At 43.3% G+C, this 14,729-nt stretch overlaps 1 protein-coding gene across 1 annotated transcript in view; it reads left to right on the top strand.

The window, feature by feature from the left end:
• Positions 1 to 14,729, top strand: part of capn8 (calpain 8) — a 31,159-nt gene that overhangs the window by 14,161 nt on the left and 2,269 nt on the right. The window contains exons 4-17 of the mRNA XM_063206104.1: positions 2,909 to 3,042; positions 3,498 to 3,666; positions 4,036 to 4,119; positions 4,909 to 4,994; positions 7,260 to 7,334; positions 9,289 to 9,449; positions 9,752 to 9,921; positions 10,227 to 10,238; positions 10,839 to 11,050; positions 11,287 to 11,323; positions 12,192 to 12,257; positions 13,514 to 13,571; positions 13,860 to 13,924; positions 14,390 to 14,458. Coding sequence (XP_063062174.1) covers positions 2,909 to 3,042; positions 3,498 to 3,666; positions 4,036 to 4,119; positions 4,909 to 4,994; positions 7,260 to 7,334; positions 9,289 to 9,449; positions 9,752 to 9,921; positions 10,227 to 10,238; positions 10,839 to 11,050; positions 11,287 to 11,323; positions 12,192 to 12,257; positions 13,514 to 13,571; positions 13,860 to 13,924; positions 14,390 to 14,458 — 1,398 coding nt within the window. The remainder of the gene's footprint in view (positions 1 to 2,908; positions 3,043 to 3,497; positions 3,667 to 4,035; positions 4,120 to 4,908; positions 4,995 to 7,259; positions 7,335 to 9,288; positions 9,450 to 9,751; positions 9,922 to 10,226; positions 10,239 to 10,838; positions 11,051 to 11,286; positions 11,324 to 12,191; positions 12,258 to 13,513; positions 13,572 to 13,859; positions 13,925 to 14,389; positions 14,459 to 14,729) is intronic.

Raw genomic sequence — 14,729 nt, 5'->3', positions numbered from 1 at the left:
TTACTAGGTGATTTGTATGATGTCATATTATTTGAGTCCCATTATCTCTGAAATTAATAAAGAACCAAACACCAGCACTTGACGCTGCATTCACACCAATGGCGCGGACATCCACAGTACGTCCACAGAACGTGTCCATTATCAGTCCGAAACTGTTAGAATACATGAAAACAAATGAAGAGCTCTTTTTCAAAATGAGATATGTCCATTTTATTGAATGTTGGGAAATTTACATTTTTGTATTGGGCTTTCCATTGAATTGCATTGCATTTTATAGAGGTTTAAAAAGTATGTTCTGAAAACATTTGATACATAGATTATAGGACTTCTTAAAGGATAGTTCCGGCGTAAAATGTTTCACCATTGATTTGCCATGCCACATAATGTGTCTAATGATGAGCCATTCCGGGCAATGCCGCGCCGTTATGGAGTTAGCTTATTTTAAGCTTTTTGGCGAAAAACGCAGCCAATGCATCACGGCGGGGCCAATTTGTAAATATTATTTTCTGATGTTTCCCCGCTATAAACAACCTCAAAAACGCTACACACTTCATCACAAAGGTCTCGTCAATCAAACCGAGGCACAGAGAAGATCATCGGACCACACAGTCTTTCACTGGCCAGTGTTTTCAGAGGTGTCTCACTGTTGCAACTCTCTGACCCGGATGCAGGCTACTCAATCAGGTGGCTAGGTAGGCTAAACATGGTCCGCGGTTCTTACACCGGCTGCGGCCGTAAAATGAAAAGCTGGAACCCTGACCGTTTTCACCGACTGCCACTGTCTAAACCAGCCACATTACGGGATTAATAGCATTAGAAGTGGACGAAACTGACATAAAAACCCTGAGTGTTGTTCATGACATTGCCGGCTACGTTTGGGCAAGGAACTGGCCTTTTTAAAATATGAACTTTTTAGATATTCAATTTTTAATTTTTCAATTTATCAAAATTCATATTCTGAGGGTTGTTGTATTCCAAGCTGATTGTGTAATATGTAGAGCCAGAAAAGAGCTTTCAAACAACACTACAGACATCTTTTTGTGACTAACACTTACTGATATAATCAAGGCCGAATAATGTATAGTGTCCTACCCTCATTTGTAAGCCTTTGCTAGTCTGTTTCTCCCTTAATATTCATGTCAGATTCAAACCAATGCAGTTCTGGGGTGCTACCTTGCTACTAAAAAGGCACACCAAGTATGATTGAAATCCGGGTCGGTCGGGTGCCAAAGTGTCTGATTTCACGTGAAATTACTCAGATACTATACAGTAAATCACCAGTTCAAATAAATTAGCATGGTAACAAACTGCCTGAGAACATTAAGCTACAACTACCACCAGTAGATTCGGTGACCCTGAAAATGTAGGTTTAGCCGTTTAAATCAATGTTTTGGCTTATTCAGAGGCTGAGATATTGCAAAATTATGTTTTTTCGGATGCCATTTTGAAAAATCCAAGATGGACATTTGTGCAAATGGAAACATGGTTTTTCTGATTGCTTATACAATATACTTTTCAAAAATGTATAGTTTTCCAAATCCCCATAAAAATCCAGCGAAGGTTCAGATCCAAGCGTAATGAACCTGACTAACATCACCAATTGACTTGCATGGGTTGCTTTCCCCTACAAATGGGCGTAACGCACATGGAAAACGTCACGCCGTTCATGAGTATTGCTCAACTTGTACTGCGTTATAATGGTGCGTTCCCCAGGGTTGGGAGATGGGATGTTTCTGACCTCCTACTTGTTGAAATGCATTGGAACGCTTGTTAAAGCGGAATGTTCAAGTCGCGAGCTGGGGCAAAAGCGAAGCAAACCGAGTTCGCCCCATTGACTATCGTGATGTCATCACAGCAATGGCAGCGCACAGTGTTATGTTGCATATCACCATTCTATGGACAAATAAAGTTGATTCGGACAGTTTAACGGTTGCAAAACAGCCTGTTAACTTTTCTAAGGTGTAGTTATATTGGCATTGCGTCTTTCAAAGATGAAATGCGGCTAAATGAAAATAACGCATGATGTTGTTTACATTGCTGACATCTTTGAGAAGTGGATATGTAGTTTTTGTCCCTCCATGTTTGTAGTTTGTTTGACTTGCTGGTTGGAACGCTTTCAAGTGGGAGGTAGCTGCCTCCTTGTTGCCTACTAGGAAGCTCCTACCTCTGGGGAATGCACCATAAGTACCACGCGCTAACCGATTGCGCCACTGGAGCTGCCGGTCACATACAGGGTCCAGTTATGTGTGCAAAGGATCATGTGAGGTTCCCAACGCTTCAGGATTGCTCTCTGTGCTCACTGTATGGTAATATGGAGTGTGGATATGGAGTGTGGTAATATGTGGATCTGACACCCTAACTGCGTACCCATGGCTACCCCATGTACTGCATATTAACCAATTGCGTTACTAGAGCCTGATTGCCAAGTAGTGCGTGATGTGTGTAAATCAGTGGTGTCAAACTCATTTCCATCCAGGGGACTTGTGGGTGTATGTGTGTGTGCATTAGTGCAGTCTTGGGTCGGGACACAAGGCTTGTGTGAAAAATGTATGTGAAAATTGTAGCCGAAATTTTACAACAGAAACTACTGGTGACATTGAGAATGGACTAGGTCCGAAACGTCTGTTGCTCCAGTTAACCTCTGACTTCTGTTGTAAAATTTTGGCTACAATATACATTCTTCACACAAGCCTTGTGTGCGCCTCCTTTTTTCATTATCTTGAGTGGTTATATTTTTGAACACTTTCTGACAGTGTTAAAAAAATTGGGTCATATCGTAATCTTGATGGAAAATGGTGGGTTAGGAAACAACTGCAAAGTTAAACAGTATAATACCTACCTGACCTCTAGGGACATGGGTTTCATTAACAGATGGAAATAAAAGTTTATTTGTTGCTTTCCTAATCAGTTCTGGCAGTATGGGGAGTGGGTGGATGTTGTCATTGACGACCGGTTGCCGACGAGGGATGGCGAGCTCCTATTCGTCCACTCGGCAGAGGGCTCTGAGTTCTGGAGCGCCCTATTGGAGAAGGCCTACGCCAAGTAAGAAACCATTGGATGAACCTTATGGATCTTTGAACTGTTATATTCAAATGTGGATATGTTCTGTGGATAAAAATGGTGAGAGGTGCATTTTGTATTTTAAATGGTATATTTTTAAAACCGAGTTTTCAAATGCACATTAAACTATGCTTACATCTAAACGAAAAGCCAAAACAAATTGATTTTCAAAAATATCAAAATATCCACAGCTTCTAAAGCTAGGCTTTGTGCAGTAAGAGAAAAATGATCCATACAATATTTTGTGAAAACAACAACCTAGTGTTTTTTTCCCCTCGTCTTCCTGTGTGTGTCTGTTCATTTACGCGTATGTGTGTATGTATGCATGCGTGTATGTTATTGTGTGTGTGTGTGTGTGTGTGTGTGTGTGTGTGTGTGTGTGTGTGTGTGTGTGTGTGTGTGTGTGTGTGTTTTATCTGTCTGTGTGTTACCTCCAGAGTAAATGGCTGTTACGAGGCCCTAACAGGTGGCAGCACCATCGAGGGTTTTGAGGACTTCACTGGCGGCATAGCGGAGGCCTACGACCTGGCCAAGCCTCCCCCGTACCTCTACAAGATCATGCAGAAAGCCCTGAAACGCGGCTCACTCCTGGGATGCTCCATAGACGTGAGGGGATAACATGTGTATCACACACATGCTCACTAGCATGCACATTATGCTCGCTCTCTCTCTCTCTCTCTCTCTCTCTCCCTCACTGTGTGCACAAATAATCAGGGGCGCTGCCAGAAATGTTGGGCCCCATGAAAGATTCGAATTTTGGGCCCCCATAAGGGCCCCTCTCAGTGATTGGGCCCCCTTAAGGGCTCCCATCATATGCCATCTAGTAGAGCAAGTACATATTTGTGTTTGTGTATGTGTATGTGTATCTGTGTGTGTGTGTGTGTGTGTGTGTGTGTGTGTGTGTGTGTGTGTGTGTGTGTGTGTGTGTGTGTGTGTGTGTGTGTGTGTGTGTGTGTGTGTGTGCGCGCGCGCCAGATCACCAGTGTGTACGACACGGAAGCAAAGACCCGGATGAACCTGGTGAAGGGACACGCTTACTCTGTTACTGCAGCTGAAGAGGTAGCACACACGCACACACACGCATGCACACACACACACACACACACACAGACACACACACACACACACACACACACACACACACACACACACACACACACACACACACACACACACACACACACACACACACACACACACACCTGGTGAAGGGACACACCTACTCTGTTACTGCAGCTGAGGAGGTCACACACACACACACACACACACACACACACACACACACACACACACACACACACACACACACACACACACACACACACACACACACACACACACACACACACACCTGGGGCCTATAGTGAGGACCATTCCTTCCTATCTCGATTTCTACAGCAGAAGAAGTGACTGAGCATTTTTTTTTACTACAGCGCCACTTAGTGGTAGCAATGCACATTAAGCCTAGTGGTTTACTTTATTATAATGCTTATATCACTCGCCATTTTCCTTGTCAAAAACAAGTAAGCAAGCCAGCCACCAAATATATAAATAAATAAACATATCTAATAAATGAAAGTTGTCAAAGAGGGATAGGTTGAATATTTAAAACATAGCGCATAACCGTAATGTCCAATATTGCGTTGGGGAGTAGACACCCAAGATTCTATTGCCTCTCTGCCGAGGGAGAGTCCTAAATGTGACACCATCACTAAATTCTGTTTAAGAATTTAACGATAAAACATGGACTCTAAATCCATCCACAGTAAGATTGCTACTACATGCATGAAGGAAGTAGGGAAGGGGTTAAACTGAATCCTGTGAGATTTGGTTCTGTGTGTCCCTCAGGTGCACCTGTACGGCAGCCCAGTGCAGCTGGTGAGGATCAGGAACCCCTGGGGACAGGTGGAGTGGAACGGGGCCTGGAGCGACGAGTGAGGACATATTATTATTATTATTATTATTATTATTATTATTATTATTATTACCTCCGCCAAGGAGGTAATGTTTTCGGTAGCGTTGGTTTGTCTGTCTGTCTGTCTGTCTGTCTGTCTGTCTGTCAGCATCTTAAAGTGTTTATGAAACGAAAACAAACGGTCATTCCCATTAAAGCCTTGTTTTTTCTGATAGCATCGATGAGACTTTGAACCCAATCATCCTGGAGGAACTTGTGAAAATGGCAACTCAAAGTGTGAATTCTGTGAAATTTGGTGTGACTAATGAGCTGGGCTGTGACATCAAAGAGGGGAGTCCCTGGTTTGCTAGTATGGCGATGTGAGAAAACAACACACATTTGATGGACCCACATCTTATAAAGGAACCAAAATTCTGATACAAACATCAGCGTGTCGAAAAACCACACATCCAACCTCATGAGCAAAAAAAAACAGCAGCACAAATCTATTTCAGAGGCACTGATACATCTGCAGAAAGTGACATGTCTGACAGGTGAAGTGACGATTGTTGACATAGCCTGACAGTTCTTATGTTTATGGTTACGGTTGCTAAGGGCGCTTTGCCATGACCCAAAGATGACATGGCTTGTGTATTTGTTGACAAATGGGGGGCATTTTGATTCAATTGCGCGATATAGTGTGATGCGTCATGTAGGCTACATGCAAAAATATCATCAACTAGAGACAAAACGGAGGTATTAGGCTGTTGGAAAAACACCCTATATAGCCTGAGTCCTCAGCATATTTTTAGTGTTTATCATTATTATTATTTTTTGTGCTCAAAGTCACAGGTGTTGCGTGTCCCTCAGCCTGACTCTGAGGACGAGGTGTGTCCAAACGTCAGCCACACATGCACCACAATACTAAAAACAAACAATCAACGCTTCAAAGTAGGCCTACGCTATGTGCATCTCCGTTTATTCGCTAAGCAGTGTAGCCCAGTCTGAGTTGGCTGTCCTCGACCGAGAGCACCACGCTGATGCGCGGATATCCTCCCAAAACCAATATATTGACCAGTTGAATGGCAATCAACAAAAAGTGCATATTCCGAGAGCATTCGCAACGGTTTGGCATGTAATGTGCATTACCCTTTCCTGAAAACAACATACAAAGCAGATGGACAAGGTAAAACAGGGGCAGTTTCAGTCTGCACGCCAGCGATGTCAATTGTTGGAACTGCTTGAGGCAATAGCATTCTCTTCAGTCCAACCATGCCCGCGACCTCCACATTTGTGGTGAAGCACAAGGGGTGGAAATGTGCCGAGCACAACAGTGACCACAAGCTTGCTTCAAAACCACGCATTGGATCCACAGAGCCCTAGCTTGATTTAGCCTTCTCCTTGTTGGCCACAGTTCCATCATTCTTCACAGAAGGGAACTTGTGCAAAGAGATTCCTTCTGTCAAGTAGCCATTTTTGCAGCTGGCACCGTTCGGCTCTCCAGCAACACACTGCTTGACACTGCGCTTTGTTTTGGTACTAGCCGCCATTGATCTGAACAAGGTGGAATGAGGTGAACTCACCCCTTCTATGTCACGCATATCATTTGCATAAAATTTGCATGTCACCAAAAAAACACTTTTTGGGAACGTTTTAACATGACTTTTAGGACAAAATATCACCCAGACAATATCCCATTTCATTCACAAGGCTTAGAACTTTCAGAATCTGTCCTGGAAATGGTCAAATTCCTTTACTTTGTTTTCGTTTCATAAACTCTTTAACTCAAGAACTAATCATCGGATTTGGACAAAATGTTGTGGAGTTGTTAGCAATGACCCAATGAACAAGTGATTAAATTCTGGTGGTGATACGGATCACGAACAGGAACCAGGACCTTTTTAAAGATTCTTCCCCATTGCTGGCCTATAAATCTAGACGCCCCTAGTGACCAGAAATTGAATTGCGGGAACTCCACAAAAAGAAGGCAGAAAGACTTAGGGTGTAACATAGTCAAATGTTCTATCAAGCAGCTTCCTTGGCGGAGGTCTGCGCTCTCTGAGTGCTTCTAGTTATTATTATTATTATTATTTTTATCTTTGTCATTATTGTTGTTATTATTTTCATTTGGTTACACAAGTGGTTTATTTGGTTGCACAAGTCATTAGATGCATGTTGTTGACTTAAAAAGGATGAATGAAATACCGTACTGTACTGTACTGTACTGTACTGTACTGTACTGTACTGTACTGTACTGTACGCTACTGTACTTATTATTGGCACACGGTTTATTGTTCCCTGCCAGCTCGAGGGAGTGGGACAGCGTGCGGGCGGAGGAGAAGAGCAAACTGGAGCACTCAGCTGAAGACGGAGAGTTCTGGTAAGGAGAAAGAGAGAGAGAGAGAGAGAGAGAGAGAGAGACACACATTATATTATTATTACCAGTGTATCTTCAACCAATGCTTTGGCAATATTTTTTTTTGTCATGCTAATAAAGCTTCTATGAATTGAATTGAATTGAGAGAGAGAAAGCCCATTGGGAAACTCCAACTCCCATTGTCATTGTGACACAGCACTCCACAGCACACAAGTGAACACTGCACACAATGAAATTGCATTTACGCCTCACCTGTGCAAGGGGGCAGCCCTCAGTGGCGCCCCATGGGGAGCAGTGCGGTGGGACGTTACCATGCTCAGGGTACCTCAGTCATGGAGGAGGATGGGGGAGAGCACTGGTTGATTACTCCCCCCACCAACCTGGCGGGTCGGGAGTCGAACCGGCAACCTCTGGGATGCAAGTCTGACGCCCTAACCGCTCACCCATGACTGCCCAGATTTCATTATTTCATATTCAGTTCTGCAAAGACATATTAGGGGTACACAGACCATCATCTAACATGGCATGCCGAGCAGAACTGGGGAGGTTTCCGCTTTCTATTGAAGTCAATAAAAGAGCATCTAAATTCTGGCTACACCTAGCCCATAGCAACTCTACATCATATCATCTAAAGGCCTTTAATCACAAGTTGACCACAGAAAATGACATCCTCTTTAAAATAGCATATAAGAACAAAATAACAAACTTAAGCCATTACAAAATCTTTACTTATAGATATAGACAAAACAAACAAAAATCAGTATCTGGAATTTTGGGAGAATTAAATAAAAAACAATCAGAAACTAGACATATACAGGGCTTTAGAGAGACCATACTGTCTAGCGCCATATTTACTACAAGTTAGAGAAAGAAAAAAAACATTGAAAAGGGAAGCCACCACAAAACGTGGTTACCGAGAGAAAGGAGAACCTGTGTATATTGTATAAACATGATCGAAAATGAAGAACACTTCTTAATTCACTGTTCCAAATACACTGCCACAAGACAGGTATTCTTTAATATGCTGAGAACAAAAATACCCAATTTTGACAACCTGTCAATAAAGGAAATGATATTTATATTATTGGGAGATATCAACTATTGCTGTTTAGCAGCAGATTACTTAATGACATGCCACCAGTTAAGAGATGTCTGAACAATATTTTGTATGTATGTGCATGTATAAGCATGTAGGCCTATGTATTTATGTATGAGTATTAAAATATAAAAATATAGATTATATACATGGCCTACATGGTTAGTTTCCTTAAGAATAATTTCATTTATGTTTAATTTAACACAATTATTTTATTTATTTATTCGTATTATTTACAGTAGTTTGATGAAAGTTATCACATTTGTTATTGTTTTTTCATTCCTTTTCCTTTAAAAAAAAAAAAATATTTTTTTTTTATATATATTGTTTTTCTTCTGTATCAGCTTTAGCAACAATGATTGCATCATTCATGCTAATAAAGCTTTGTTTGATTTGATTTGACTTCTTGAGGTACATGTATGGCTTGTCTTTTAATACATTCTCACACCATTCTCACATTCTCACGCCATCCCCTCTGTCTCTCTCTGTTCATTAATACAACCTCTCGCTCTCTCTCTTAAACATACACTCTGTGTTTGCATATGTCTCTTGGTCTTGTTCACTTGTGCACACACTCACACTCATCTTCTCTCACGCACACGCACATGCACACTCACATTCTCTGTTTCTCTCTCTCCATCTTCCTCTCTACCTATCTTTCACTGTCTCTCACATTATCTTTCACTGTCTCTCACATTCTATATTCGGCTCTCTCTCTTCCTTCCTCTCTCTGTCCCTTTCTCTCTCTGCCACACACTGCACGTCTCTCACACATCCTTTCTCTCTCTCTCTCTCTCTCTCTCTCTCTCTCTCTCTCTCTCTCTCTCTCTCTCTCTCTCTCTCTCTCTCTCTGCCACACAGGATGTCCTACTCTGACTTCACCCAGCAGTTTACTCGGCTTGAGATCTGCAACTTGACCCCGGACGCCCTGACTAGTGACGGGGTGGCCCGCTGGAGTCATTACCAGTACGAGGGGAACTGGAGAGTGGGGTCCACAGCAGGAGGCTGCAGGAACAATCCAGGTGTGTGTGTGTGTGTGTGTGTGTGTGTGTGTGTGTGTGTGTGTGTGTGTGTGTGTGTGTGTGTGTGTGTGTGTGCTTGTGTGTGTGTGTGTGTGTGTGTGTGTGTGTGTGTGTGTGTGTGTGTGTGTGTGTGTGTGTGAATACCTGCTTGCTTGGTTACAAACGTGTTACTTACTTTCTATCTCCCTTGTGTCTAATCCTCCCCTAAAAATATATAAGTATATTTTATTTAGTTACTTATATCCCCCTCCCTCTCTCTTTCTCTCTCTCTCTCTCTCTCTCTCTCTCTCTATCTCCCTCAGCCACCTTCTGCTCCAATCCCCAGTTCTGCCTGCGTCTGTGTGAGGAGGATGACGACCCTCATGACGGTGAGGATGGCTGCAGTTTCCTGGTGGGGCTGATGCAGAAGGACACGCGGAGAGAGAAGATGTTCGGACGAGACCTCAACACCATCGGATACGCCATCTACCAGGTCGGTGTGCGTGTGCGTGTGCGTGTGTGTGTGTGTGCATGTGTGGGCGGGGTGTGTGTTAGTGGCTCTGTGTGTGTGTGTGTGTGTGTGTGTGTGTGTGTGTGTGTGTGTGTGTGTGTGTGTGTGTGTGTGTGTGTGTGTGTGTGTGTGTGTGTGTGTGTGCGTACTGTATGTAGCCTGTGTGTGTGGATGTGTGTTTTTGTTCATGTGTTAACAGGAAGAAATAATTCAAAAGTCAGACAATGATTCCAAAATGCTAATAACAATTAACAATGATTAACAATTGTTTTTCTGTCTTTTTACAGGTTCCTGATGAGGTGAGGGTGGTTTGTATGATTATGTTTTATTTCACTTTAGCCAGTAACATGACGGGTGCTCTGCTTAGTACAACGTGCACCTGTGTCTGTACCGATGGTGTGTGCATGTGTGCGTGTCTGTATTTACGCGCATGTGCACCTGTGTGCTGTATTGTAGTATGTGTGTATTCCTTTGTGTGTATGTGTCAGTACAAAGGCCACTTGTGTGTGTGTGTGTCTGTGTGTCTGTGTGTGTGTGCACGGACCTCTGTGTGTGTACTATAGCCTATGTGTGTGACATCATCAGTACAAGGGCCACTCCAACGTACGTCTGTGTGGGTGTGCGTATTTGTGTGTGTGTGTGTGCACCTCTTGTGTATCTACTGTATGTGTGTACGTGTGTAACAGTATAAGAGCTGCTCCATCATGCACCTCTATACGTGTATCTGTGTGTGTCTTTCCCTGTGTGTGTGTTTACAGTAACATTGCGCGTGTGTGACATGACATCATAGTACAAGGGCCGCTCGCGTGTGTGCGTTTCTGTGTGTGCCTTTCTGTGTGTGTGTGTGTGTCTATACCTGTGTTTGTTTAACATCACACATGTGACATCATCATCATCAGTACAAGGGCCGCTCCAACGTGCACCTGGGGCCGGAGGTGTTGCTGAGGCAGCGCTCGGTGGCGATGAGCCGCACCTTCTCCAACGTGCGGGAGATGTCCGACCGCTTCAAGCTGCCGCCGGGCGAGTACGTCATCATACCGTCCACCTTCGAGCCGCACCGCAAGGGCAGCTTCGTACTGCGCATCTTCTCGGAGAAACACGCACCCACAGCGTGAGTAATAGACACACACACACACACACACACACACACACACACACACACACACACACACACACACACACACACACACACACACACACACACACACACACAGAGAGAGACATACACGAAGATACTAATGAACAGGAACATACACAAAAGTCACATACACTGAGTCACACAGAGGTCAAAGTTCACATCATGTGTTAAAGCTGTTTGCACTAATTGTCTTTTGTTCTGTGTTTCAGACCGATGGAGGAGGATATTGATGCTAAAGTAGATGAAGTAGGTACCACACACACACACGCACGCGCACACAGACACACGTTTTGCATGCTACATGCTAAGATGCACAGATGTATGTGGAAATCACTCAAGATAATGGAAAAAGTGTATTGAAGCCGAAATTAAACAACAGAAGTCCAAGGTTAACTGGGGAAACAGACGTTTCGGAGCTAGTCCATTCTCAATGTCTCCAGTAGGAAGCGCTTGGCAGGAATTCCGGTGTTTTATAGGGTGACGTGTCAGTTCTCCCCAGGATCTCTCCAGTTCACCAGAAGGTGGAACATCATGAAGAAGATCTAGGAAGTTTCCATGCCTAATAATAAATGCATCAATCAAAGCTTCGGGAGATCATAATGTGCAGACATAAGTGTAAGGAATAACATGACAGTTATTTTAGAGTATTTGAAAGGTAAACAATATAAATCGAAAATATTATTGGAAAAAATTATTGGAAAATATTACAGAAAACAAGAGAGAACCAGTTCTTCATTCATCCCCAGTGGATGGACAGTTTTCAGTGAAAAAATGATCTTGAGTGATTACTACTTTTTGGGAGTGCACGCACCAAGCAATACACTATTGTTAAGTGCAGGCGCAGGCGCCGACCTTTTTTGGTCTTTTGTCATTCAGATGTAGGTATGTGGACACACACACATACCATATGCATATGAAGTAAAGTATAACTTCACATTCTTGTGTGTCCTTGACTGCAGCCTGATGCTAAAGAGGTAGGTAGCGCGCGCGCACACACACACACACACACACACACACACACACACACACACACACACACACACACACACACACACACACACACACACACACACACACACACACTACAATTATTTCATGTGTTTTCTGTCGGCAGCCTGAAGTCTCTCCAGTGGATGTGGATCCACACTTCAAACAGCTCTTCCTCAAAATCTCCGGAAATGTAAGCTCACACACACTTGCTACATGCACACTGAACAATCTCCATACTAAAATAGACGTGATAAGTTTCAAAAGAAAAAAGTTTACCGCACACTTTTAGCTCGTTTATTCAGACAGAATGGTGTGTTTCACCCCTGTGCATCATCAGGTTCGCTCAGGCAAAGTCAAATAAGTTCAGATTCAGATTCAGATTCAGATTCAGATTACTTTATTAGTCCCATGAAGGGCAATTCAGTTTGCGGTCCCAGTCTCCATCAGTCAATGAATAGATAGTATAAATAAAAAAGAGTAGAAAATGAAATACAAAACCTAAAGGAAACAAAAAACAATAAATAATAAATAGGACACAAAAACATACACATTTTAACACATACATTCAAACACCCTGTCCTGTCAGTGATGAGCAGCCCTCAGTAAATTAAATGGTCAGTAATGAACTCTACCCCTACAACCTTGTTTAATAATCTAATGGTTGTAGGGATGAATGATCCAGAGTAACGCTTTGTGGCGTTAACTTCTTTCTTTTGAAGTGTGGAACACTCCTGCGTTTACCAGCACCTATAGAAGCTGTGCATGGATCTTTGAACAGATGTTATGAGTTTATTGTTACCAGAATGGCAGTGACAAAGTCCCGTAATGTGCTACTGAAGTCTGTCTAATGCCTAGTGTAGGCCAATGGTAGTACTTTGAACTAAGTACAGTAGTTAAGCTTTTTGAATGAATAGTAAAGTGATCCACTGGTGAAAGTGAAAGCCCAACTGGGAAACTCCAACTCCCATGATCATTGTGACACAGCACTCCACAGCACACAAAACAAAATTGCATTTATGCCTCGCCTTTGTAAGGGGGGGGCAGCCCCTAATGGTGCCCCAAGGGAGTAGTGCTGCAGGACGGTACCATGCTCAGTGTACCTCAGTCATGGAGGAGAGCACTGGTTAATTACTCCCCCCCGCCAATCTGGCGCATCGGGAGTCGAAACGGCAACCTTTGGGCTACAAGTCTGACGCTCTAACCGCTTAACCATGACTACCCCATGAAAATGCATGCATTATGAGTACTACACCTTCCAGATATTTTAGATTAACTATCTCCATACTTAACTTTAGATTTGTATGTTTACACGCTGACATGAGCACTGGTTTGTGATGGTGATCTGTGCACATTATTTATAGGCCTACATGTGCATATCTCTCTGTTTGTATGTTCATTTCCTTGTAAAATCTGAAACATATGCGTTTTGTGTGTGTGTGTCCTCAGGATTCCGAGATCTCTGCATTTGAACTTCAGCAGATCCTCAACAGAGTCATTTCTCAACGTAAGAGACACACACACACACACACACACACACACACACACACACACACACACACACACACACACACACACACACACATTGAAAGAGACACAGTGGAGACATATACTTGTTCCTCCCTCTCTTTTTATCTCTCTCCCCCTCTCTTTCCATCTATCTCTTGCTCCCTCCTCTTCCTCTCTCTGTCGATCTGTCACGCCTCCTCTCCCCTCCTCTCCACTGTTTCCATCCCATCTCTCTCTCTCTCTCTCCATCTCTCACATCTCTCTCCCTCATCTCTCTCTCCTCCAGGTACTGATGTGAAGACTGAGGGTTTCTGTATGGAGACATGTCGCCACATCATCAGCCTACTGGATGTATCCTACCTCACACACACACCACACACACACACACACTGGGCTAAAGCGACATCAGTTATAATACAATACTACCGAATAACCTTCTGAATTATTTAGTAACACACATGCACGTGGATCACACGCAAACACACACACATACCCTAGATGAGATGTTTCCAAACTGGGGGTTGGGACCTCTCAGGGGGCTTTTTATGGGCTTTTCATAAAAACAGGGAAACCACAGGTTCATAATTCCATGAATTGGTTATTGATGGTATTCACCTCTGTTTTGTGGCTAACAAATATATTTACATTACCTGTGAATTTCAAATAGAAATGAAGCATTATTTATCGACAAAGAAAAGTTTTGAAATGTTTGTTGTTTGGAATGGCCTAACACACACGCACGCACGCACGCATATGCACACGCACACACACACCACTGTGTCATGGTCATGATGGTGAGGCCTTAACAGGAAACAGAAAGACGGCACCACCAAACTGGGCCTGGTGGAGTTCCACACACTCTGGCTGAAGATACAGAAGTACCTGGTAAGGACGTGTGTGTGTGTGTGTGTGTGTGTGTGTGTGTGTGTGTGTGTGTGTGTGTGTGTGTGTGTGTGTGTGTGTGTGTGTGTGTGTGTGTGTGTGTGTGTGTGTGTGTGCGTGCGTGTGTGCACATGTATGTGTGTGTGTGTGCATGCGCACGTGTGTTTGTCAAAAAATGTTGTGTCAATAGTACCTGGTAAGGACAGGCAGATTGTCCTTTGTGTGTATGTCTGTGTGTTTGTGTGCGGCACTATTTCACACAATGCTGGTCGGC

The sequence above is a fragment of the Engraulis encrasicolus genome, chromosome 1 (genome assembly GCF_034702125.1).
Source record: "Engraulis encrasicolus isolate BLACKSEA-1 chromosome 1, IST_EnEncr_1.0, whole genome shotgun sequence".
In the NCBI taxonomy this organism is placed as follows: Eukaryota; Metazoa; Chordata; class Actinopteri; order Clupeiformes; family Engraulidae; genus Engraulis; species Engraulis encrasicolus.
Note: the sequence above shows the minus strand (reverse complement) of the source record. Positions and strands in the feature narration are given on the sequence as shown.